General features: G+C 38.8%; 1 protein-coding gene across 1 annotated transcript in view; it reads right to left on the bottom strand.

The window, feature by feature from the left end:
- Positions 1-3612: 3612 nt before the first annotated feature.
- LOC104608414 (serine/threonine-protein kinase 12) overlaps positions 3613-25880 on the bottom strand; it is a 41499-nt gene continuing 19231 nt past the window's right edge. The window contains exons 9-12 of the mRNA XM_010274400.3: positions 20744-20829; positions 17033-17154; positions 4528-4636; positions 3613-4002 (exon numbers count right to left, since the gene is read on the bottom strand). Of these exons, the coding sequence (XP_010272702.1) occupies positions 3907-4002; positions 4528-4636; positions 17033-17154; positions 20744-20829 (413 nt within the window). The 3' untranslated portion in view covers positions 3613-3906. The remainder of the gene's footprint in view (positions 4003-4527; positions 4637-17032; positions 17155-20743; positions 20830-25880) is intronic.

Genomic DNA, 25880 nt, shown 5'->3' with positions numbered 1-25880 from the left:
TATGAACAACAATTAATGCAGAGTGGAATAATAGTAATAAGGATGAAGTACAAAGACTTTCAAGAAATTAGGTAAGGTGGATTAGGTATGGAGTGTGTTCCTTTTTTTTTATTGCACACATTTGAAAGGACTCTAGAGAATAACCCTTTTTTTTCTAATCCATGAAACTTTTCATCATCATATATTTATGACATATACCTAATTGCTTATTATGGGACTACCATTCGATTGTGGATTTCTGTGCCTAAACAATGTTCCAATGAAATGTAGGTAATCAAACCTTCCACCTAATAATGTTGGCCAAAAGTCTCTACTTTAAAGCCAGTAGTTGTGAACTCTCTCTCAAAGGTCTATCCAAGTGCCCTCAAGTTCAGGGATTCTCTATATCATCCATGTCTGCTGTATCCTTGTCTATATTAGCCCATAGAAACCGTGTGTTGTAGTATTCCCCTTTCAGTAATAGCTCTTGAACTTTCCAAAGAATGGAAATGAGTAACTTTTCTGCATGGTAATTTGGTAAAGGACTCAGTGCCAAAGTGGGGAAACTAACCCCTACCCATATCAATAGATCCAAGTTATCCTTGAAAATTCCACAGAACTAATTGTACGGTTGCAAACCCATACTCGATTCATGGGGTTTTTAGACAAAAGAGACCTTTGCCTCGTGTCAAAATCAAACCCTTTTCTGGGCATTTTTCTGCATATAATAATTGAATCTTCAGATAGTTAATATCACTGGTCGAATGGTAGATATAGAGATGAATGTGAACTAAAGGCCATGAACCTTTATCCTATCTATCTAAAGCACTGTTTTCAAAACCGGACCAGACCAGAAAACCGGGAACCGATCACCTGATTGGTTTCGTTTTCCTCTAAAACTGCTTTTTCCCCTAAAACCGTTGATTTTGGTCAGTACCGCTGAACCGGTCGATTAACCATTCAAATAGTTTTTGACCGTTTTCTAATTTTTTATTTTTTGTCAGAATAGACCAGCCATTCAGGTCGAATCATTCGAACCGATAACCAAACCCCTGACCAATTCGATCACCAGTTCGTTTTTAAAAACCATGATCTGAAGCCACATGATGACTGCTTTTGATTGATCGCCATTTCTCAGCATGGCAGAAATAGACTAGTAAGTGTAATAAAGGCCAGTTGAGTAACCGCAAGGCAACAAAGAGGCCAATATAGTGATTTTTTATATCAAGTAGGGATTTCTTTATCAAAGAAAAAATTGGACTTGCACCAAATTCAGATAGTCCCGTTTTTAAATTCACGATTAGTACCGAGTATTTGGTGGATTGAGTCTGGAACCCCAACCCCATACTCATACCAGAACCCGGCAAGAATGAATTGTAAAAATTCACATCAGATGACTGGGACGACACTGGTTTTCTAGGTGGATATTCTTCGAGGCTGTTTTTAGTTTGCAAACCAAACCAAACATAGCCTAAGGTGATATCATTCAGAAATGGGTTCATGATCATAGTTCAAACTTCAAAGTATCCATACGCTTGATACCGAATTTTTCGGTTTTGAGCCACTAAAAGGATCAATATTCTATTCTAGTCAACCACCATCTTGGATCATAGTGAACCTGTCAACCACCATACTGATTTAAGTTATCACCACCATATTGATTTAAGTTATCAGCAGAACACCACTTTTTTTGCAATACAATATGGATCCTTAGGAAATCTCGAAATGAACTAATTTTCAATGGCCAAATTTCCTAATACTAGATCCATTAATCACCAAATCCAATCGGCAGTCTATCATTATACATAAAGGGCAGTCCAGTGTACGAGGTTCCTGCTAATGTGGGGTCTGAAAAGGGAGAGATGTACGCAATCTTATCCTTGTACATATAGTATATGTTTCTGTGAGTCTTTATAGATGAGCCATTTATTGTTTTAAATGTTTAATTATTTGTATAATTTCATTTTAAACATTTATTATTTTTGTTATTTGATTGGACATGACTTCAAACATTTTTTTTTTTACTTTTTGCATCAGATTAACACCCCATAAAAGTGTGCCACATAAGTATTTCATTTCAAGAAATGATGGGGCATTGGGGAAAATAATAATTTGGCGTTTCCCGAAATGTCCCATGCACAAAAATCAAAATGTTTCAGTTTTTTTTGTGTTTATTTGATGAACCATGAAACTAAACAGTAGTTTCATATGCAATAAATGCCAAAGTCTATGTGACACTGATATGGTAGAATTTTTTCAATAAACACCCACGAAACCAAACCTCTCCATAGAGAGGCTGTTTCTAAGATTTGAACCCTAACCGCCCAAGTTACAATGAAGTAACCCAACCATTGTACCAAGGCCCACATACAGATAGTATAGCATTATACATTTTTTTTGGGGGGTCAAAATCTATCATTATACATGGCTCACACTAATGTTAATTCTTCAAGCATTGGCAAGACTTGATGAAATAATGAATGACAACCACCCCTCAACAGATCAAACTAAACAATGATGGAGCAGTTATGTCCTGGGAAAGCTGGTGCTAGAAGATAATTCAAGGCTGCTCTGGAAACTGGAGTATGGGTGGGCTTTACTATCTATGTAGTAAAGCTTGATGAAATAATGAATGACAACCACCCCTCAACACCTGGATCAAACTAAACAATGATGGAACAGTTATGTCCTGGGAAAGCTGGTGCTAGAAGATAATTCAAGGCTGCTCTGGAAACTGGAGTATGGGTGGGCTTTACTATCTATGTAGGCCGTATGACAATGGATGTGGCTGAATTATGGCCGGTCCATCTTGGATAGAATCACATTGTCCTGGGACAGTCACAGAGGATACAGAAACCACATTCTCGAATGGGACTAATTATTCAGGCCCTCATAACTCCAATCTCGGGTTCGACTATGATATGGAAAAGATATGATATAGGAAATTCATGGGTGGGTTTTGATTGGTCAAAATTCTTTCCATACCATACCTTTCCCGTATCATAGATTTTCCCCTCTCATTAATTATTGGAAAGCTACTCTCCTTTTTCATAGTGCTCTTGAACTTCTGAATAGACCTTGGCAAGTCTGGATCACTGTTATCATGAAATGAAGCCAATAGTTGTGCAGACATATTTGCTAGTATAGCTATCTATCAAGAGTATCGTAGTTCCTCTTTTAATTTTCCTCTATGGGATTGTAATGCATCATGCCTTTCTCAGAGTCCGTATTTCTGCGTGATAGTTTGCAATAGTTTTCCTTTAAAATAAAAAATAAACTACAAGTCATGGGGTACCCCAAATTGCAACATGTCAGGTGATGTATATGGTTAATGAGAAAAGATTTAGTGATGTGGACCCGATGCAGATCTTCTAGTCCAGAAAAGAAATTGATTGGATTTCTCCAACCATCAAACAAATGGATTATTTTCAAATAATTCAATCTTGCACTTGGTTCATCCACTTTTTTTCATGCAAGGATTACATATTGAACAGGTTGTATTAGTGAAAATGGGCATAGATTTTATACTTACCATTGGTGTCTTAATTATAGTAGTCCAAAGACTACCAAATGTTAGAAGTACCAAATGAAAACACAAAACTAGGTCTGTACGAAATAATGGATATTATACTTACCATAATACACTCACTTGGCATTTTCTTCCATAAATCTATAAATGCATAAATCATGCTTACACATCAGTTTAAACGAACAATAATGGTATCCCAATGACATGTACATTGTTGTTCTTGGCCCAGCAAATTCAAAGGGAGACTTACACTTTGAACAGAAATTGCACATCAACGAGAGGACCATTTGTTTGAGCAATAAGCCAGGCATCTGCCAAGATTTCTTACATTTACACCAAGCTGGAAAGCAAAAGTTTCCTGATACAATTGCCATAAAAAGCAGGTGGAATGAAGTAACTCATCCATTTGTAGAATTGGAAGAAGAACTGCTGGGATCAGAAGAATCTTTCTTCCACATGGCCTCAATGTTCTCAAAGCACCTTAATGGTCTAACCTGCACACAATAAGGGAGTTCAACAATCATAATCACATTGGTACATATGGACTACTCGTTATCTATTTTACCATAAAAAAGGGTGCACCCATAGTCTATAACAATACCAATTTCTACCAAGATACGCACCACATAACAAGTCATACCCAACTTCCTTGCCATGCCCCAAAATACGTACCAAATAACAAGTCATAACCAACTTCCCCCTACCCCAACCATGCACTAGAACATTAAAGCTCAACCACAAATTCCTATTAAACATGACGCAGGGATTGCTTGTTTCATGATCCCTAATATCTAATCAATTAATCCAATCATGGTCCATAACCTTTTATAACCTGGAAAAGTGGTTTTGAGACCAAACCAAGATGTGAGTCATCTGACTAACAAATTGTAAGTCGAGAATGATGAGTATACAGTCATGTATGCAGTACTAGGAAATACTCTCATTATTACACTATCATACACAAGTGGAATAATCATTTTTTTCTTTCCCAGTTTCAGTGAATTGGATATAGTACAAACCTTCCAACGCCTTTTATGAAAAAGATTATTTATCTCATCCAGTCTGATAATTATTGTTTTGAATGTTGGTCTCTCTGAAGGCTCCTCGCTCCAGCACTCCTCAATTAGCCTGTATACAAAATATTATAATAAAGTTTTTTCAGAAATGAAAATTACCTGTCAAGTTAACCAATGTGATGAGATGAACATGAGAAAATAATTGAAGCAAGCAATCAAGGGTATTCAAAAATGACATTGTGGTCACTTGGAATAGCAGTCTATTTTGAAGTGTGGGTGGTATTGGTCAACTTTCAAGTTGTGCTTTTTTTATCAATAACTCAAGCATTTTATTAATTAAAGTAGGAAGAAAATGTACAGAAAATTAAACACAGACAAAGACTGAAAGATAAAACCTCCTATCTCCCCCAACAACCAATTCCCTTACAATTGTGCCCAGAACAGAGAACCTCTCCCCACCCCCTGTTTGGCTAAGGCTTCTGCTACCGAATTAGCACTTTCTCTCAACCCACCCAACATTTATATCCATTTCTCTTGAGTAGTTAGCCACCTGATTTTCCTCCTCTCATTATTAAAGAGCCACATTTTCATCCCCCCATCTTGTAACCAGCTAATCACCAATTTAGAGCCTCCCTCCACAAATAGCTTGCGAATGTTCATTAGCTTTGCCCTTTGAATGCCCTTCTACTACTGCCAAACACTTCTGCTCTCAGGGAGTCTCCCACCCCAACTGGCCCTCCTCGTCTCTAAATACACCACCAATACCTAATGGTCAAGGATTACCAAAACTGCTACCATCAAAATTAAGCTTAACAAAACCTCTAATTGGTGGTGACCAAAGATAATTGACAACTGGCTTATGAACAGAAGAATCCACCACTTCCTTAGAATTCTAGTGTGTTGCTCGTGATTTCTTATTACCCCTTTCATTGTTATAGTCTTCTATTTTGTTGAGTTGGGTCGATTTCTAGTTATTGGGCCCAGTTATTTATTTCTTATTTTTAAGTTGTTAAGTTAGGAATTTGTTGGGCTTTAGGCCCATTAGTTTATTCTTTTAAGTTGTAACTGTTCAGCTACTTAAGTAGTCGTCCTACTAAGGGCATTCTTGTAATCTCTTGTTCTTTTAATTTGAGTATATAATACAAAGAGAGGTTGGCAGCCATAACTAATTCAATTCTGGTTGACATCCCACTACTTTTCTTCTCCTCTTTTCTTCTCTACTGCTGAAACTCTTCACCTTCTTCTTCTTTCTCTTCACAAGGAATTTATCCAAAACTGCAATTAGTGATTTCTACTTGGTATCAGAGCAGGCCAAAGGTTCCTTGAGTTGTTCTATCATGCGGCCCTAGATCGACCGACTGCATGGTGATTTAAGAGGCTGATCAAAGATCTTAGGTAAGCCCAGTTTTTGGATTTTTGGTGGATTTGTTTGCCCTGTAGCTGGTCTAGGGTTTCCCATCAAAATCAGGAGAAACCGGAGAAAGGGGGAGAGTCATGTTTCTGTTGAACACTTCAATTTTGACCTAGGAAGTGGTGCCCTAATTTTTTAGGGTTCCTTGGAGTTTTCTAAGGGGGGTGGTTCAAGTCCTACCTGTTTTGGAGGTTTCTGGAGAGAGCGGCTGCCTCTTCTCTCTCTTCTCCCGTCCTGCAAAAAAGGAATCTTTTGTGAGATGACCATCTAAGGCACCAAAAGGGTGTTGTTGGTACCAAAAGTGATTTATTTGATATTCTTGCATATTACAGTAACCTTTTATCCCCTTTTTGATAATTATGGAGGGTAACGGAGTTGAAAACAAGCCCGGGAGTGAAATGGAACCAGTGGGAGGAGGTGCCAGAGACCTTTTTGAGGTTGGAACCATTACTACAGTTAAGTTGGATGGTTCAAATTACTTAGAATGGTCACAATCTGCAAAGATGGCCATTGGTGCTCGTGGGAAATTAGGGTATATCACTGGTGAAGAAGTGAAACTCGAAACTAACAGCTCCCAGTGGGTATAGGAAAACTATATAGTGATGACTTGGCTGTGTAATTCGATGCTGCCCCATATAAGTAATTTTTTTTTGTGGGCAAATACAGCTAAGAAAATATGGGATGGGGTTGCAAAAACCTATTCACAGAGGGAGAATGTTGCTAGGACTTCTCAATTGAGAAATCAGATTATTGCTATAAGGCAGGGAGATAGACCTATTGTTGTTTACTTTCCAGCCCTTAAAACCCTGTGGCAGGAGATTGACTATCTGGAGATAGTTGTTTGGGAATCCACTAAGGATGCAACTGCCTATCAAAAACTCCTAGAGAAGTATAGGGTTTTTGGGTTTCTTGCTGGCCTTAATCCCGAGTATGATACTGCACGACAGCACATTCTTTCCAAGGACAGTGTTACTCTCTCCTAGGCATATGCCTTTGTGTCAGGGGAAGAGAGCAAGAGAAATGTGATGATGAAAAATTCTGTTTTTGATCAATCAGCCATGGTTAGCACTGTGAGACCTAAACAAAGTGGAGACTGGGGTGGCAGCGAAGTCAAGAAGGAAGACAAAAAGGATTTGATTTGTGACTACTGTAAGAAGCCTAAACACACAAGAGATACTTGCTGGAAACTTCATCCTCATCTGGTGTCGAATAGACTCAAAAATAAGAAGGGAAATGCTCACATGGTAGTCACTGGTGACATACCGGCCCCTCCCACTGCTACTCTAGAGTCCGTTGCAACTGCTGCAATGAGGGTCAAACTTGAGAGATATGGGCAGTTCCTAAATCAGCGAGATACAGTCGATTCTAATTCAGTAGTAGGTGCACAGCCAAGTACAAGTGGTTCTGGTGAAGCACACTCTACTTCCTTTGCTCAAACAGGTAGATCACATGCCACTGCAAATTATGTTTCGACTACAAGTAAGGAGGGGCCTCGTTGGATTATAGATTCTGGAGCCTCGGAGCACATGACCCATAGTTCCACTATCTTTTCCTCTTACCAGCTCTTTTCTGGCAGAGACAGAGTCTCCACAACTAATGGATCTCATGTTCCCATTGCTGGGAAGAGGTCTGTCAAGATTAATGATTTCATTTCCCTTCCCTCTATTCTTCATGTTCCCAAATTGAGTATTAACCTGTTATTTGTTAGTAGTTTGACTAAGAACCTGAATTGTTCAATAATTTTTTCTCCTGGTCATTGTATTTTGCAGGATCTGGATTCAAAGAGGACGATTGGGAGTGGTCGTGAAGTGAATGGAATCTACCTCCTGGATGTGCTTCCTCCTCATCAAGGTCATCATGTCAGTAGGGATAGTGAGCCAGGGTCTGTGAGTCAGATTATGCTTTGGCATAATCGTTTAGGTCATCTGTCTTTTTCTTCTTTTAGTTTCTTGTTTCCAAAGCTTTTTGAGTCTGTTAATTTGTCAAGTCTGGAGTGTGAAGGTTGTCAACTTGGAAAACATTGTAGACATTCCTTTAAAGCTAGTAATACAAGATGTTCATCTCCTTTTGATGTTATTCGTTCTGATGTGTGGGGACCTTATCATGTTCCTTCTATGGGTGGTTATCAATATTTTCTCTTATTTGTGGATGATTTTTCTCGATATTCTTGGATTTACTTAATGAGATCCCGATATGAGGTACCATCCTTGGTAAGGCAATTTCACTAGATGGTGCTAACAGTTTGGGATGCAAATAAAGGTGTTCAGATCAGACAATGCCAGGGAATATTTTGAAGAATATCTTGCTTCATATCTGTTAGAATATGGTGTTATCCATCAGAGCAGTTGTCCCTACAGTCCACAGTAGAATGGTGTTGCAGAAAGGAAAAACAAGCACATTGTTGAAATTGCAAGAAGCATGATGATCACATCTACAGTTCCAGTTCGTTTTTGGGGTGATGCAGTTCTCACAACAGTCTTTTTGATTAACAAGGTGCCCTCCCGTATACTTGGATTCAGCACCCCATTCAGTCTCCTTTTTTCCTAAGGGGGAAATGCTCCATATTCCTCTCAGAGTGTTTGGGTGTGTTTACTTTGCACATATTCTTGGTCATCATCGTTCGAAGCTTGACCCTAAGGCAAAGAAGTATGTCTTCCTTCAATACGCAGAAAATCAGAAAGGGCACTACTACTATGATCTAGTCTCTGGGAGTCGGTATGTTACTATGAATGTCACCTTTTTTGAGTCCACATCCTTCTTCTCGAAGAATCCTTCTTAGGGGGAGTGTTTTGGGGAAGTGAGTGAGCGGTCTATCCCTCTTCCGGTTCCAGTTCCTATGTCCACTCCTGTGTCTGATCCTCCTATGTCACCTACCTTACCACCTCCCTTACGTCCTACTTCTCAGCGTTACTTACGACAGAGACTTCACAGGGAGGTTGATTCCACTGCAGCAGAACTCACATCACTTCCTGTCGGTTCCTTGGAGACTCCAGATTCAGCTGACACGGATTCAGGTATTCCTCTTGATCCCTCTACTATTTTAGTTTCCATTGATTCTACTAATCCCATTATAGATAACCCGGACCTTCCTATTGCTCTCAGAAAAGGGAAGAGAAAGTGTATTGCTCATTGTATTTCACAATATTTATCCTACAATGGACTTTCTCCTTCCTACCGTGCTTTCCTTTCCTCTCTTGACTCTGTATCTATACCGAAGAGTGTTAGTGAGGCTCTCTCCAAACCTGAGTGGAAGACAGCTATGCAAGAAGAGATGGAAGCCTTAATTAAGAATCAAACCTGGGAGATTGTGGATCTACCTGAGGGCAAGGAGACTGTTGGATGCAGATGGGTTTACACAGTCAAATATAAGGCAGATGGAAGTATAGAAAGGTATAAGGCCAGACTTATTGCAAAATGGTACACACAGACCTATGGCATTGATTACTTAGAAACCTTTGCACCAGTTGCAAAGATGACTTCTGTTCGGATACTTCTTTCTCTTGCTGCCACATACTCTTGGCCCCTGTTTCAACTTGATGTGAAGAATGCTTTCCTAAATTGAGATCTGCAAGAGGAAGTGTATATGGATCTTCCTGTTGGTTTCTACAGTGGTGCTGAAAAGGGAAAGGTATGCAGACTTAAGAAGTCACTTTATGGTTTAAAGCAGTCACCCAAAGCATGGTTTGACAGGTTCAAGAAGGCCTTGGTTGCTTTTGGCTACTCTCAGACTCAATCTAACCATACCTTGTTTGTGAAGTGGAGGGGATCCTTGGTGTCAATCCTAATTATTTATGTGGATGATATTGTTGTCACAGGGAATGACCTAAGTGAGATTGACAGTTTGAAGAAGAATCTACATAGGGAATTTGAAATTAAGGATCTTGGAGAGCTTAAGTACTTCTTGGGCATTGAAGTTGCAAGATCAAAACATGGAATCTTCATGTCTCAGAGGAAGTATGTTCTGGATCTTCTACAAGAAATTGGGAAGCTTGGAAAAAAGGCAGTTAGTACTCCTATTGATCAGAATCACAGAATTAATGCATCAAAAGGTGAGCTAGTAAAGGACATTGGGAGATATCAGAGACTTGTGGGGCGGTTGATGTATTTGTGTATGACAAAACCAAACATCTCCTATGCAACGAGTGTGGTGAGTCAATACATGCATGCCCCATGAGTCTAGCATTGGGAGGTTGTTGACAGGATTCTTGCTTATCTGAAGGGACACCCAAGTAGAGGCATACTATTTGCTAATCATGGACAGTTGAAGCTAGGGGCTTATATAGATGTTGATTGGGCAGGATGCCTTGATGACAGGAAATCTACTTCAGGAGTCTGCACCCTTGTTGGGGGTAACCTAGTCTCGTGGAAAAGTAAGAAACAGACAGTGGTGGCAAGATCAAGTGCAGAAGCAGAATACAGGGCCATGGCACATGGAGTTTCAGAACTTCTCTGGATCCATTCCTTGTTAGGAGAGATTGGTGTAAAGGTAGAAGAACCTATGATGTTGTACTGTGATAATCAGGCATCAATTAACATTGCCCATAACCCAATTCAGCATGACCGAACAAAGAACATTGAAGTGGATAGACACTTCATCAGAGAAAGGGTGACTTTTGGGGAAGTTTGTCTCCCATACATTGCTCCCGATCTGCAGCTTGTTGATGTTCTCACAAAAGGTGTTGCAAGAAACAAGCTAGAGCATGATCTACGCAAGTTGGGAATGTGTGACATTTACTCCCAACTTGAGGGGGAGTGTTGAGTTGGGTCAATTTCTAGTTATTAGGCCCAGTTATTCATTTCTTATTTTTAAGTTGTTAAGTTAGGAAGTTGTTGGGCTTTAGGCCCATTAGTTTATGTTTTTAAGTTGTAGCTGTTCAGCTGCTTAAGTAGCCACCCTACTAAGGGCATTATTGTAATCTCTTATTCTTTTAAGTTGAGTATATAATACAAAGAGAGGTTGGCGGCCATAATTAATTCAATTCTGATTGACATCCTACTCCTTTTCTTCTCCTCTTTTCTTCTCTACTGCTGAAACCCTTCTTATTCTTTCTCTTCACAAAGAAAGTATCCAAAACTGCAATTAGTGATTTCTACTTATTTTAATATAATTTTTCTTTCATTAGCAAAAATAATAGCTAGCATCTAAAGAATCTACATTACCTGGAAGAAAAAAGAAATTAAAAGAGGCCTTTGTTTCTAAGGTTATATCTTTTGGCCACCTTAAATAATGATATTAAAGGAAAATAACTAATGAAACTTAAAAAAAAAAAAAAGATTTTTTTTATCAATAACAATCAGCTTTATTAAAAATAGAAGGAAGCAATTACAAGATATAGGGGAGGTAAAATGACTTAACTCCCCACCAACAAATTACAAAGAGAGATTAGAAATTAGCCCAAAACAAAGACACCCTATTCACCCCTTGCTCGACTAACACAATGAGTTGGCATTTCTTTTCATTGTGCTTCACCTCAATGTCCCTAGCAAGCCATTTGAATCTTCTCCTTTCATTGCTATAGCTCCACACTCCTTTAGCCATCTAACACACCACCCTCCGAATCACCTTCAAGGACCAATCTTCTAATGTTCAATTCTCTTGCTCTTTGGATTCCTTCCAAAACCGCAAAGATCTCGGCCCTAAGAGAGTCACCTTCTGTAATTGGGCCTGAATACAAGGCTAGAATAGACCCTTCCTCATTCCTGAATACACCCCCAATCCCAGACGGCCTTGGATTTCCAAAACTACACCCATCAAAGTTTAGTTTTATGAACCCAGAGGGTGGGGAAGTCCAAATGGGACATGAAATCCTCTTAACCTGAGCAAGAGTTTGCTATCTCTTTCCAATTTCTAAGAAAGTCATGGAAAAGCCTGTAAAAAGGTCCAATGAATTCAGCCAGTGAACCACCCTTATGTGATCAATTCTGTTAAGCTCTCAGCTGTTCTTACCTTGTCTGAGAATATACGAGAGTTCCTTTCTTCCCAAAAGGACCAACAAACTACTGCCCTGATGCATCTCCACATAATCATCCCTCTTTTCTTAGGCCAATTGAAATAGGACGAAGAGAATAGACTTAGAGCATTCAAAGGGGGGTTCCAATTACACCCAAAAAGGGAGAAAGCCCACTCCCAAATAGATTTAGCAAACAGGCAAAATAACCATAAGGTGGTAGCCAGTCCACCTTTTACTGCACAAACCTTGTTCAATCAGAAGCTTAAATCATAAACATCACAAGAAACCAGTCCAATGATGCACCTACAAGAAAAAGTATACTATGGGAAACTCAATCAGGCTACAAATAATCCTCTTTTCTACAATTTTATTTCTCCTTCCATTATTTCCTCTTTTGCAAAATAATTATTATAGACAAGTGACTCTGCGATTGTAAGAGTACAGTTCATGTTTATAATCTAGTCTTCACTCAAAAGCTTCCAGAGCAACTGGAATAAGCAGTAAGAGGAGAGAACTGATAACAGGAGAAAGGCTAAGATGTTTGTTGACAGTTGTTTTGTGTACTCAGGTTTAGTATCACAAGGGTACTGTTGTAATTTCTCTCTTGTTTATATTGTACGACTGGGCCAGTATAAATAATAACTCTTACACTCGCCCCCTGTATTCTGGAGGGTTTTCAGTCCACTCGACTCTCCTCTCCTCTCTCTTCTCTCCTCTCATCTCTTGCTCTTGCTCAACATGGTATCAGAGCAAGTCGTCCAGGCCTCAAGGGTGGTGTCAAGCAAACCTGCTGTTCAATGTCGTGCAGAGGGTCTCTCCATCTCCCAGAGCTGCATCTCTCGAAATGCTAAGCTGTTGCATCTAGTTCGACCCAGAAGTTATAGTGACCTTTCATCTCCCAAAGCTGTCTCCATCGAACTCCTAATCTGGTGTAATCAGTTCGACCCAGAAGTAACAGAGTCTTTTCATCTTCCCGCCCAAAAGTTGTACCTCTTGTCTGCTCGACTATAGAGAGGCTATTGTTTGAGGTTCGTAGAGAGAGTTCTGGTTTACAGAGAGACTATCATCTGAAACTAAAAGAGGTACTGGTCATCTTCTGTTCGGCTGCCCTACTGATTGTCTGTTCAGCCGATTGATGGACTGTTGATTGACTGTATTCCTTAACAAAGTAACTGTATTCAGCTGTTTTTTTTTTGTATTATGGACTGTTGATGCCCTGAAGCTGATATTGTATTAATCTTATTGATTGACTGTTCGGCTACCCTGTTGATCTCATTGACTGGTTGGCTATCAGGCCTACTGATTAGGTCATTCAAACCTAGTGATGTACTGCAACTGCAGTGCTTTGTTTTTGATTCCTACAAAATCGTAGGTCATACAGACCTGTTCTTGTACTGCAACAGCAGTGTTCAAACTTTGTTCACAGTGAAACCATAGGTCAGAAGGACTTGTTTCAGTACTGCAACAGCAGTGTTCAGTTTTTTTGTTCTCAGTGAAACCGTAGGTCAGAAGGACCTGTTCCAGTACTACAACAGCAGTGTTCTGATTTTGCTCCCAGTGAAACCGGAGGTCAAAAGGACCTATTTCTGCAATAGCCTTGTACGGCAGTGCTCATTTGGTTGCTGTTTCGTTTTTATTCTGATATCATGGGCAGTGAAGATTCAGCCACATCTGGAGTTTCCTCAATGCTGAATGGAATGGGTGGGGGTGACCTATCATTTCCTATGGCTGTTGTCCCTTTTGATAGTTTAAATTACCTAGAGTGGTCAAGAGGGATCAAATTATACATCACTGCAAGGGGGAAGATAGGCTATATTAATGGGAGGATAAAAAAACCATCCTCTGGGAGTGCTGAATATGATAGATGGAATCAGGAGAACAGTATTGTTATGTCTTGGCTCTTGGTTTCCATGCAACCTCAATTAAGGAAGAATTTCATGTGGGCTGAAACTGCAAATGAAATCTAGGAACAAGCAAAGTCTACATATTCAGAATTGCGACACTATGCCAAAATTTATCAACTGCAGGCAGCATCATCTACTTGTAGACAGGGGGAGAGGTGTTTCTCAGTTTATTACTCTGACTTGACCTCTGTCTGGAAAGAGTTGGATCACTACCAGAGTGTGGATTGGAAGTGTGATGAGGATGCCAAAAAGTACAAGCAACTTGTCTCCCAGCAGAGGGTGTTTGCATTCTTACATGGTTTGAATCCTATGTATGAATCTATCAGGGTTCAAATTCTCAGCTCTTGTACAGTCTGAAGAAAGCAGGAGAAATTTGATGAACAGCCCTGGTGGGGATGTTGTTGTGTTGGTAGCAAAAGGGGGTGTCTCTACTGGTGTGGGATCTTCCTCCAGGAAAAAAGATCTCCAGAAAAAAACAGAAGATAAGGACAAATTGTGGTGCACACATTGCTAGAAACCCCAACACACCAAAGATACCTATTGGGATCTTCATGGGAAACCAAAATGGGCTCAAGATCTGACTAAGAAGCAAGGTCCAGAGGTGAATAAGAGGTCCGGACAGCAAGGTACAAAGAGACATCACATGGCCAACATGGCTACTCGGGAGAATCAGCCCCCCATTTCTATTGTGACTCAAACACATCTCACTGGACCTGACCCGAGGGAGGATATTATGAATTCCTTCTGTGACCATTTAGAGCTCTATGGTAGAGCAATTCGTCAGATGGATGCTCCTCCCTCAACCTCATTTGCATCTACGTCAGGTAACCCTGCCACTGCTTTCCATGTTGCTTCTCACATGCCACTGCAAATTAGATTCTTGAATGGTGACCTTGAAGAGGAAGTTTACATGATTCAACCTCCTGGTTTTCTGGTTCAAGGCAATGAACAAAAAGTGTGCAAGTTGAAGAAGTCCTTGTACGGGCTAAAAAATTCACCAAGAGCTTGGTTCAGCAGATTCCATGTGGCAGTTCAGCAGAAAGGATACAGGCAATGTCAATCAGATCACACATTGTTTGTGAAAAGAGAAGGTAAAACTGTTGCTCTAATTGTATATGTGGATGACATAATTGTTACTGGTGACTGGGAGGATGAAATTCAGAGGTTGAAGTTTTTTCTTGCCACTCAGCTTGAAGTGAAGGATCTAGGATCTGCCAGGTACTTCCTTGGAATTAAAGTCGCCCGATCAAAGAAGGGTATCTTCATTTCTCAAAGGAAATATGTCCTAGATTTACTTCAGGACACTGGGAAGATGGGGGTGAAGCCAGTTGACTCTCCCATTGACCCCGACCATAAATTAGGTGACAGCCGTGGTGAACCTCTCACGGATGTGAAACAGTTTCAAAGGCTTGTAGGGAGATTGTTATACCTTTCTATGACTCGCCCAGACATTGCATATGTTGCTGGTGTCCTCAATTAGTTCATGCATGCTCCTAGGTCCTCCCATCTTGAAGCAGCAGAGAGAATCCTCCGATATCTAAAGAAGTATCCGGGTACTTGCTTGTTATTTCAAAAGCATGGATATTTGAAAGTTGAAGTTTATACAGATGCAAATTGGGTTGGATCCCAAAGTGACAGAAAGTCTACCAGTGGCTACTGCACCTTTATAGGAGGGAACCTTGTTACATGGATGAGTAAAAAGCAGAAGGTGGTGGCTAGATCTAGTGCTGAAGTTGAATATCGTGCTATGGCCCACAGGGTTGCTGAAGGCATGTGGATAAAGAATTTGTTGGGTGAGTTGGGTTTCCCAGTGGCCAAACCTATAACTCTATTCTGTGATAACAAAGCAGCTATAAGCATTGCTGCCAATCCGGTGCTACATGATAGAACAAAACACATCAAAGTTGACAAGCATTTTATCAGAGAGAAAGTTATCACAGGCGAAGTGTGTACTCCCTATGTCACTTCTGAGAACCAGCTTGCAAACATCTTTACAAAGGGTTTAAACCTTTCCAGACATCATGATCTTTGTGACAAGTTGGGCATGATTGATATCTATGCTCCAACTTGAGGGGGAGTGTTGACAATTGTTTTATGTACTCAGGTTTAGTACCACAAGGGTATTGTTGTAATTTCTCTCTTGTTTATATTGTACGACTGAGCCAGTATAAATAATAACTCTTACACTCGCCCCCTATATTCTGGAGGGCTTTCAGTCCACTCAACTCTCCTCTCTTCTCCTCTCATCTCTTGCTCTTGCTCAATAATGTTGATAGAATATGACAGTTTAGGCAGACAATAATGGGTTCAAATTAAACTTCTGACTTAGTTCACTTCTGGTCAAGAAAATAATGACAGTCAAAGACCAACTAAGATTTATTATTCACATCATCATTCAGGTTATGCTCCAAAATTTAGGGTATCTGAAATCACCACATCCTGAATTCTATCAGAATTTCTAACCAGTGAATTAGAATTACTGCAAAAGGACTCCAAGTCAAAATTCTTCAAGCTGGTCTTGTTTGCATATATCCACATTTCACTTTGAGGAGGATACTCAAGAAATTAACATTAGTAGAATATTGGTTTCTTAGAGTATTCAACATCTACTCCAGGTTTTTATTACGAAAAGGAAATTCATTGATAGAAAACCAAAAAATCATACTAACAACCAGACAATCAACAGAAAGACAAACCACTAAAACTATAAGTCATTCCATTAGGATGTGTTTTCCCCACCTTTTCTTTCAAACCAAACACAACCTTAAAGAAACAAGACTAGTGAGCCAAGGGGGGGAATCATGAAACTCCCCTTGATCCCACAGATCTCTACATCTACCTCATGAGCTACAATATTTCCTGAACAACAAACAGAAATGAACTTGAAAGACAGGTCCCTTAGCAAGAATAGAATGTCATTGATGCCCCAAAGCCGGGATGACTCAGCTGCTGCACTAAATGAAGACAACCTCTAGTTATTTCTATTATTATGTTGCACATTTCTTTGTTTGACAGAGTAAGTAGAAAAATATTTGATTTTGTGATCTTAACATTAAATATGTCAAATACGTATGCAATTGCATAGGTACCAAAGTTAAAATAAGCCATATCAATAACAAAGGAATGATCAACTTGGGGAAATAATGGTCAGGGAATGCCTGCTGCAGCACATACATAGAACATTATTCAAGTCACAACATTTCTAATATGAACAAAAATCTCATGCCAATAGAAGCACCTACTCTTTTAGACCATATACATAATTCTTTGCCTGAGCTCTAAAAGGAGGTCGTTCTTTTGCAGCATATGACTTAGGAACTTCATCATCTTGCTTTGTTAAAAATGGTGGGCAGCCTTCTATCATCTAGAGTACAGAACACAAGGCATTATTAGTTAGGTTTGTAAGTGCAAATGAGCCTTATCCAGAATATACGAACCTTAAAAACACAGCCAAGTTAACTAAAAAAAGAATACGAACAGCAATGTGGTCAATTACAGTGTATTAAGTTGAACTACTTCAGTGGCTTCTATACATTTAAAGTGACTCCTATACTAAACCTATTGTAAGAAACAAAAGCGAAGAATATTTTAATTAAGTAAAAAAGAGATCAAATGCAAATACAAATTTAGATAAAATGACATTTCCTCAGGCCCACACCTCTTTTGCATATAAACCCAACAAAGTTACCATTGATAGCATAGCTATCCACATAAAGTAAAAATTCTTGACTTGGCAATATTTCTTATTTATTTTCTTCCTTCTTTTGAAAAGTTGGCAGCATTTGAACCATGAAAATGAAAAGGCAGAAAATATTTGCACCAAACATTACGATTTGCAAAAGAGTAATACTACGGTGCCTCCACAAGCATCCAGTTCAAAGTCATTAGGAGAATGGTTATCCACAAAGACTCTCATAAGAATAATTTTGACTTTTATCATGATTGCCATTGGAGTTTGCCAGCAATCTTTATCTTACTTCCTGGACAAAAGCTGAGAGGGAAGTAGCAACAGATATGCAGGAAAATGCTTGGAATTAATAGTTTCTTTTTCAGTCACCCTGGAGTAGTTGGTTGTATCCCTTAAAGTGTTTTCCAGTCAACAATGTAAAGAGGTTTCTGACAAAACTTCAACCCTTGCATTCCATATTGAGCCAGCAAATTTCAAGAAATTTACTAGAGCTTATATCATATATCATTAGTGAAATAGACTCTAAAAGCTGTTTAAGGCATAAAATAAATGTTTTATTTTGTCATACAATTGGATAGAACTTGCAAGGTGTGCCTTTAGTTGTCTGCTACCCCTTTTTATTTTTGTCTAATAATTTTTTTACTGATGAAATACACCCTATCATATATTGTATGTGTTTGGAACCGTGGACGTTTATTGACTAAATGCTTTGTACTTGATTTGTTTGGAAAACCAAGAAAAGCAATGATGAACCCGTTTACTGACACTTAGGCACCATTAGATGCCACATCAGCAAAACAGTGAATAAATGCCTACCTGTTGGGGGAAGCGCTAAAATGAAGCTTCCCCCAACAGTAGGCACGCACATAAACCGAAGTCTACTTTTGCAAGTCCCTATGCGTATGGATTCACATAGTGGGGGAAAGGCTGAAGTGGTGCCTATGTGGCAGCGCTTATTCAATAAACGCCCACGGTTCCAAACACATGCAATTATGTAAGAATTTTATCCTTAGATGTAAAATACCCAATGATTTAAAGAAGAGAAGAATAAAGAGTTTTCTTCCTTTTTTCCCACAGTTCGTTCTCTTTGTGCTGCTTCTCAAAGGTATATCACAAACAGGTGCTCCATTCAACTGATTTGCAGCCCTATATTCAGTGAACGCAATTATCAAATTTTTTACATGCATTTTTCTTATAACTGATATTCATAGTCATCTAGGTGATTCTAGGAAATTGTGGGAAACAGAATCACCTAAAGGGAATGAGGTTCTTTCCACGGTCCACCACCCCTCATAAAAAAAGGCCACAGTAAATCCATTTGGCCTAGGTGCCTTATTCATTCCCATCATTGCTCTCTTTATTTCCTCTTCTGGAAAGGGTTCTTCTAGCTTCCTTATCTCTAATATAGACAGTCTATCCCAATGTAACCCTTCCACCTATTCTTTCTTTCTTTCTTCTTTCTTTTTTTTTTTTTTTGATCAGCAAGTAAAATTAATTTTATTAATAAGTGAGAAATCAAGTTACAGAATTACAATATGTTGCAAGATATCAATCAAGCCCAAAAAAAAGACTACAATAACACCCAAAACAACTGCTGCCTGTAGACTCCCTGCTTGGCTAATGAGTCAGCCATATCCCATTGCAGGATTTCTGATCCAAGAAAAAGTGACATTGAGTCACTTGCAAGGATTTCTACTTCCCTTAGGCTATGTCTATAAATCCAAGGAACATTACACCTTGTGGTAGTCCAAGAGATAACTAGTTTAGAGTCCCCTTCGACCTCCAAGTTTTGTAGGTTTGCTTGCTTAGCAAGTTTTAAACCTTGTAGCAGCGCTAACAGCTCAGCCTTTAGTAAATCTCCTACTCCTCAAAGACCTGAATACATTACCATCACTTTACTTGAGGAATCTCTAAACAAACCACCAATACATGCCAGTCCCAGGTTTCCTAAAGAGCTCCCATCAAAGTTCAGCTTGTTTTGTTGTTAGCTGGGGCTTCCATTCCATCACCTTTTTTTCTTTTACATTTGAAGAGTGTGTCACTTCATTTCACACTCTTATTATGTCAATCACCTAATAGCTTTGCAAGAGCTCTAATGTTTTTATCCAATGTACAACTTTTATCTTTATAGTTTTCACAATTACTTGGAAAATCTCTATCTTTCTTTTTCTTTTCTCAAAAATCTTGGTAAAACTTTGAAATGAAGAATAAATGATATTATAAAGTGAATTAACACACATTTATAAGATAGATATAATAAAGTTCTCGCCCTGAGATTCTTGTTGCCTAGGTAGGCACCTAGACGGGCACCTTGTTGCTATATGTCAAGGCTTTCAGGCACTGCACCCAACCAAGGGCCCCTTGTCACTTACACGATGCCTTGACAAGTGACAAGTATGCTGATGTCATAATTTATGTTGTCATAAATCAGAGAAAAGAATAGGGAGGTTCAGAAGTGTATCATCAGAATAACAAAAAATGATTGAACCCTATCATGTACCAATATATGTACTTTGATCAAACCAAAAAAAAAAAGTATTTATTCTGAAACAGCCCACATTGTTATAGTAGTTTTATTTTTAGCTTATTAAACTAGACAATGATAAATTCATTAAAACTCTAAGTTTTTTCATATTCCATTGTTTTTATGCTTCTAATAGATTAAATTATAAACATCAATCACTACAAATAGAAGTGAATCATTCAGATGGGTTAGTAGAGCTACAAACGGTTTGGCTGATGCTCTAGCCAAACAAAGGGTTAATAGGGAGCAGCTTTTTGGGCTTTTTTGATTGCTTGTTGAGGGTTGGGCTGGCTCAGTGGGAGCTATCAGTTGTACAATCTTCATGTATTATCTTCTTTTGAATTAATAAAAGTTGTTCTTTTTTTTGGGTATTCGGTGCTATGCACCATTAATAACTTCCCCCTGACCCCTTTTTCCCCAAAGTGCTGGTTGCGGGATTTGAAAATTAATAAAAGTTATTCCATGACTAATAAAAAATCACTACAAATACATAATTTTAATTTTTACTATAAGTTTTCTCATCAATTCATACAATAAGATTCATGATGGGAAAAATAAAATGTAAATCATTTTACAGAAATGAAATAATGAAACAATGATGCATTACAAATATTAAGAAATTCCCATGTTAGAAGATTCTCATTCGAAAATAACCCTTGAAAGTGAGAGAGAGAGAGAGAGAGAGAGAGAGAATGAGAGAGGAGGTGGAGGAGAAGAAGAAGAAGAAGAAGAAACCCTTACCTCTTGTAGAATTAAAGCAAATGAAAAGACATCCACCTTTGTGTCATATTCTTCATTTCTAAAAACTTCTGGAGCCACATACCGGCCTATTCATGAGAGACAAATACTTCAGAAACAGAAAAATATACACATATTCCTTAACTGAGCTGTCAATTTAAGAAAACTAGGATTAGAGAAAATGCCTAAAAATGAAATGTAGGCCCAGTGCCTTGTTCATTCTAATCGCCTCACAGAAGAAACTTCTTTCAAGTAAATAATGTTCTTATTTTCTATTTTCATGGTTGTAATGCTACTACCATGAGTATTAAGATCATATCCAACTTACACAAAATTTCTGTCTTTGTCATTCATTTTCCTTTCTTCAATGAATACATACATAAATTTATGTTTGAGCAGTTGAGCCCAAGTCCACAGCCAAACCTATGGGCAAGCTCACCTAAAATTTATGTATGTATGTAAATATTTATGGATGAGGGTGGGCCTTGGCGCAATGGTTGGGTTGCTCCATTGCAACTTCGGTGACCAGGGTTCAAATCTTGGAAACAGCCTCTCTGTGTGTGCAGGGGTAAGACTGTACATCTGTCCCTCCCCCAGACAGCGCATTGGCAGGAGCCCCGTGCACTGGGCTGCCCTTTTCATGTATGTATTCATGGACCTGTTCATTGGCCAGGTAGCCCAGCAAGCTTGCCCGTGGACTCGGGCTCAATTGCTCAAGCATAAATTTTAAGCCCGCAAGCTCAGCCTTGGGCTGTAAGTATGAGGCCTGATTACTTTTCAGGCTGAGCTCAGTATTTTGTAAATAAGCCCGGCCCAATAATATTATATATGATAAAAACATATATTAGTAAATAGTAATATATAATGAAATAATATATATATATATATATTAGCATGTAGCAATACATAATTATTATTACTAATACAATTATAATATTAGTAATATATAATAAAAACGTATATTAATAATATAACAAAATTTGCTTTTTCCTATTCAGACCAAGCTTCGGGCTTTATATAAGGGTCAAGCTCAGGCTCAAGATCCAGACCCGATGGTCGGGCTAGCAAGCTCGGGGTTCAAGCCTAGACCAATGCTTTAAAAGCACAAGACGCATAAAAAAAGAAAAATGCGCAAAGGGCATAATGTTCCTAAGGAGCAAGGCAAGTTAAATAAAAAATTCAAAAAATATGTAAACACTTTGCAAAAAATGTAAAAATAAATTAAAATAATATTAATTAAAAATACAACTTTAATTTTAAACTAAATATTTTAAAAAGCTTATCAACTCAAATTAAAGTACATGACCATAACATATAAAACATATTTAAAGTGAAAATGCAAACAATAAAATCAAATATAGGAAGCATACACATTGAAGTATGTCAAACTTTCAATTTCTTTATTTCTTTCCTAATTGCACTATTCCAAATAGATAATATTTCATTCCCAATTCTATGATCCACCCTTGTACCAAGCCCTTTGAAGCAAGCCCAAACCAATCCATGTTAGGGTCTTAAATTCTTAATCCCTACAAAAAAAATGGTTTTATAATTTTAGCTGCCTTATAGAAAATATCCTTTATTAGGAAGAATGAAAGAACAATATTAGCAAATAGGGGGTTCTTAAAGCTTCGATGAACAAGCGAACCGGAACGGAGTTACATTTCCTTTCTTCCATTGGCAGTGTCCCTATCCCTAAAAATGTGGCAGAAGCTCTCTTAGTACCTGAATGGACAAATGCAATGCAAGAAGAGATAAATGCCTTACATAAAAATGGTACGTGGGAGTTAGTGGATCTTCCTGAGGGTAAGGAATCGGTAGGGTGCAAGTGGGTGTTCACAGTGAAACACAACGTTGATGGCATAGTAGAAAGGTACAAGGCCAGGTTGGTGGCAAAAGGGTTTACCCAGGTATATGGAGTAGATTATGTAGAGACTTTTGCTCCAGTAGCTAAGATGAACTCCATTAGAGTTCTTTTCTTTCTTGTTGCAAATCTTGATTGGGATCTTCATCAGCTAGACATTAAAAATGCCTTCCTAAATGGAAACCTTGAGGAGGATGTGTACATGGTACAACCTCTTGGCTTTAGTGCCCATGGCAAAAAGCAAAAAGTGTGCAAGTTAAAGAAGTCCTTGTATGGTCTAAAACAATCACCAAGAGCTTGGTCCAGCAAGGTTTATCTGGCTCTGTAGCAGATTGGCTACAAACAGTGTCAAACTGACCATACACTATTTGTGAAAAGGAGGGAAGGAAAGATTGCAGCCTTGATAGTGTATGTTGATGACATAGTGATCACAGGTGACTAGAAAGTTGAAATTCATAAGCTAAAGGATCTCTTAGCCACTCAATTTGAGGTGAAGGATCTAAGTCCCCAACGGTATTTCCTTGGAATTGAAGTGGCCCGCTCATAAAAGAGGATCTTTATTTCTCAAAGGAAATACATCCTAGATCTGTTATAGGATTCAGGAAAACTAGGGGGGTTAAGCCATCTGACTCTCCCATTGATCCAAATCACAGATTGGGTGACTGTTGTGGTGAGGTTATCAAGGATGTAAAGCAATTCGAAAGACCTATGGGAAGGCTCATGTATTTGTCCATGACCCGGCCAGACATTGCTTATGTTGTAGGTGTTCTTAGTCAGTTCATGCATGCTCCTAAGACCACACACTTAGAGGTAGCCGAGAGAATCCTCTGATATCTAAAGAAGTTTCCAGGAGCTGGTTTGCTATTCCAAAAGAATGGGCATTTGAAGATTGAAGTGTATACAGATGTTGATTGGGCTTGGACCAATTGATGACAAAAAGTCCACTAGTGGGTATTGTACTTTTGTGGGGGGAAACCTAGTCACATGGAGAAGCAAGAAACAAAGTGTGGTGGCTAGGTCTAGTGCTGAAGCTGAGTATAGAGCAATGTCCCATGGAGTGGCTGAAGCCATGTGGATAAAGAATTTGTTGAGCGAATTGGGTTTTCCAATTGATAACCCCATGTCCTTGTATTGTGAATTTAGGGGTGACAACGAGCCGAGCTTTTCACGAGCTGCTCCAGCTCGGCTCGGCTCGATTTCAATCAAGCTCGAGCCCAATTCAGTGGCTCGATTATTAAACAAGTCGAGCTCAAGCCTACTATAGCTCGGCTCGTGAGGCTCACGAGTCAGCTCGAATATATATATATATATATATATAATAAAAATATTATAACTATTAATTATTATAATTCTTACTTTTTTAATATAAAATAAAAAAAAATTATATATAATTTTTTTATAAAATATTTTTTCTCAAAATCGAGCTCGAGCTTATGCAATTTTTACTCAAGCCGAGCTTGAGCTCAAGGTTCTAGCTCGAACCGAGCTCAAGCTCTAGCCTTGTAGAACAGTCTCGAACCGAGCTTAAGCCTGGTACTATTCGGCTCGGCTCGGCTCGAATCCACCCCTAATTGTGATAACAAGGCTGCCATCAACATTGTAGCCAACCTAGTTCTTCATGATAAAACTAAACATATTGACGTTGACAAACACTTTATCAGAGAGAAAATTGTTAATGGGGAAGTGTGCACCCCATATGTTAGTTCTACTAAGCAACTTGCAAATGTATTTACAAAAGGCTTGCATCACTCGCAACATGATGGCTTACTTTAGTTTAGTGTCGCAAGGGCACATATGTAATTTTATATTGTTTTATTATTTGAGTGGTCACCCTAATAGAAATATCAAAAAGGTTGGCCCCGCCAGCTAAGGTTTTTCTCTCCAAAACCATTTTTCCCATTTCTCTCTTCTCTCTTCTCCCTCCTCTTCTCTCACTATTCTGAGATCTTGTTGCGTGTTTACCAAGAAAACAGGAATCAAGTTGCTATCTCCCATATTCAATTTGTTGATGATATAATCTTATTCTGTGAAGGTGAAGATCCATCAATAATAAGGAATTTGAAGGAGTTAATTGATAGTTTTGAGTACTTTCTCTAGCCTAAGGGTGAATTGGAGGAAAAGTGGTTTGGCTAGTGTCAACTAGAAGGAAGGGGAAGTCCTTAGTTTTGTTGGGGTATTGGGATGTGAGGTTAGGAACTGGCCCTTAGACTACCTAGGCCAACCACTTGGAGGAAACCATAGGGTAGAAGATTTTTGGAAGCCAGTGGGGGAGATTGGAGAGGATTGCAAAGAAGCAAGCTTTATGGAAAAGAAATTATACCTCCCTAGGAGGTAGAATAACCCAAAGCAAATCAACTTTGCCAAACTTTCCCATCTACTTTTTGTACACTTTTTGGATTCCAACTAGAATTGCAAGGCATATTGAGAAGTACATGAGGGATTTTTTGTGGGACCCAGGAGAAGGAAAAAAGATTCATCTAGCCAAGTGGGGATAAGTTTGTAAATCCAAGGAAAAAAGGCATCATAGGTTTAGGGAATTTAACCCTCAAAAATATGGCATTTCTAGCTAAATGGTTATGGAGATTCCCATTCGAAAGAGATAAGTTGTGGCACAAGGTAATTGAAAGCATTCACAAGGTTGCAGAAAATGGTCAGGATGCTAATGTAGCCTCCTTTGCAACCTCAGCCTCTCCTTGGAAAGCCATTCATGAGGTATACCCAACTTTTCTTTAACTTCATTCACCTTGATGCGGGAAAGGGGAACAAAATCTGGTTTTGGGAAGACCATTGGGTAGGGGAAACAACACTTAAAACACAATATCTTAAGCGATTTTCCCTCTCAACTCTTAAAGGTGAATTTGCCTCCAGGTTGGGAAGACCTTCTTACCAAGGCCTAAGCTGGGATTTAGGTTTCAGAAGAGGCCTTAAGGATAATGAATGTTCTCGTATTAATCTACTTGGACTCTTGGATACAGTTTTTTTGGATGATAACCTCAAGGATACTAGAGTTTGGTCAACCTCCCCTAATGGTCTTTTAACTTGTTCTTTTTTTTAGAGCCCTCACTTTGCCTACATCAGTAGGTGTAGATTTTCCCAATGAAAAAGATTTGGTATAAGTCTGTTACACCTAAAATTCAAGCCTTCTCTTGAAAAATTTTCCTTGGTAAGATTAATACTTGTAATATGCTGCAAAAAAGAAGGCCCAATTGTTGCCTCTCTCCTCATATGTGCTTCTTATGTAAGGCCAGTGGTGAATCTATTCCCCATTTGTTAATC

The sequence above is a fragment of the Nelumbo nucifera genome, chromosome 6 (genome assembly GCF_055504915.1).
Source record: "Nelumbo nucifera cultivar China Antique chromosome 6, China Antique-T2T, whole genome shotgun sequence".
NCBI lineage: Eukaryota > Viridiplantae > Streptophyta > Magnoliopsida > Proteales > Nelumbonaceae > Nelumbo > Nelumbo nucifera.
The sequence above is the reverse complement of the archived record's forward strand: the minus strand, read 5'-3'. Positions and strand labels throughout refer to the sequence as shown.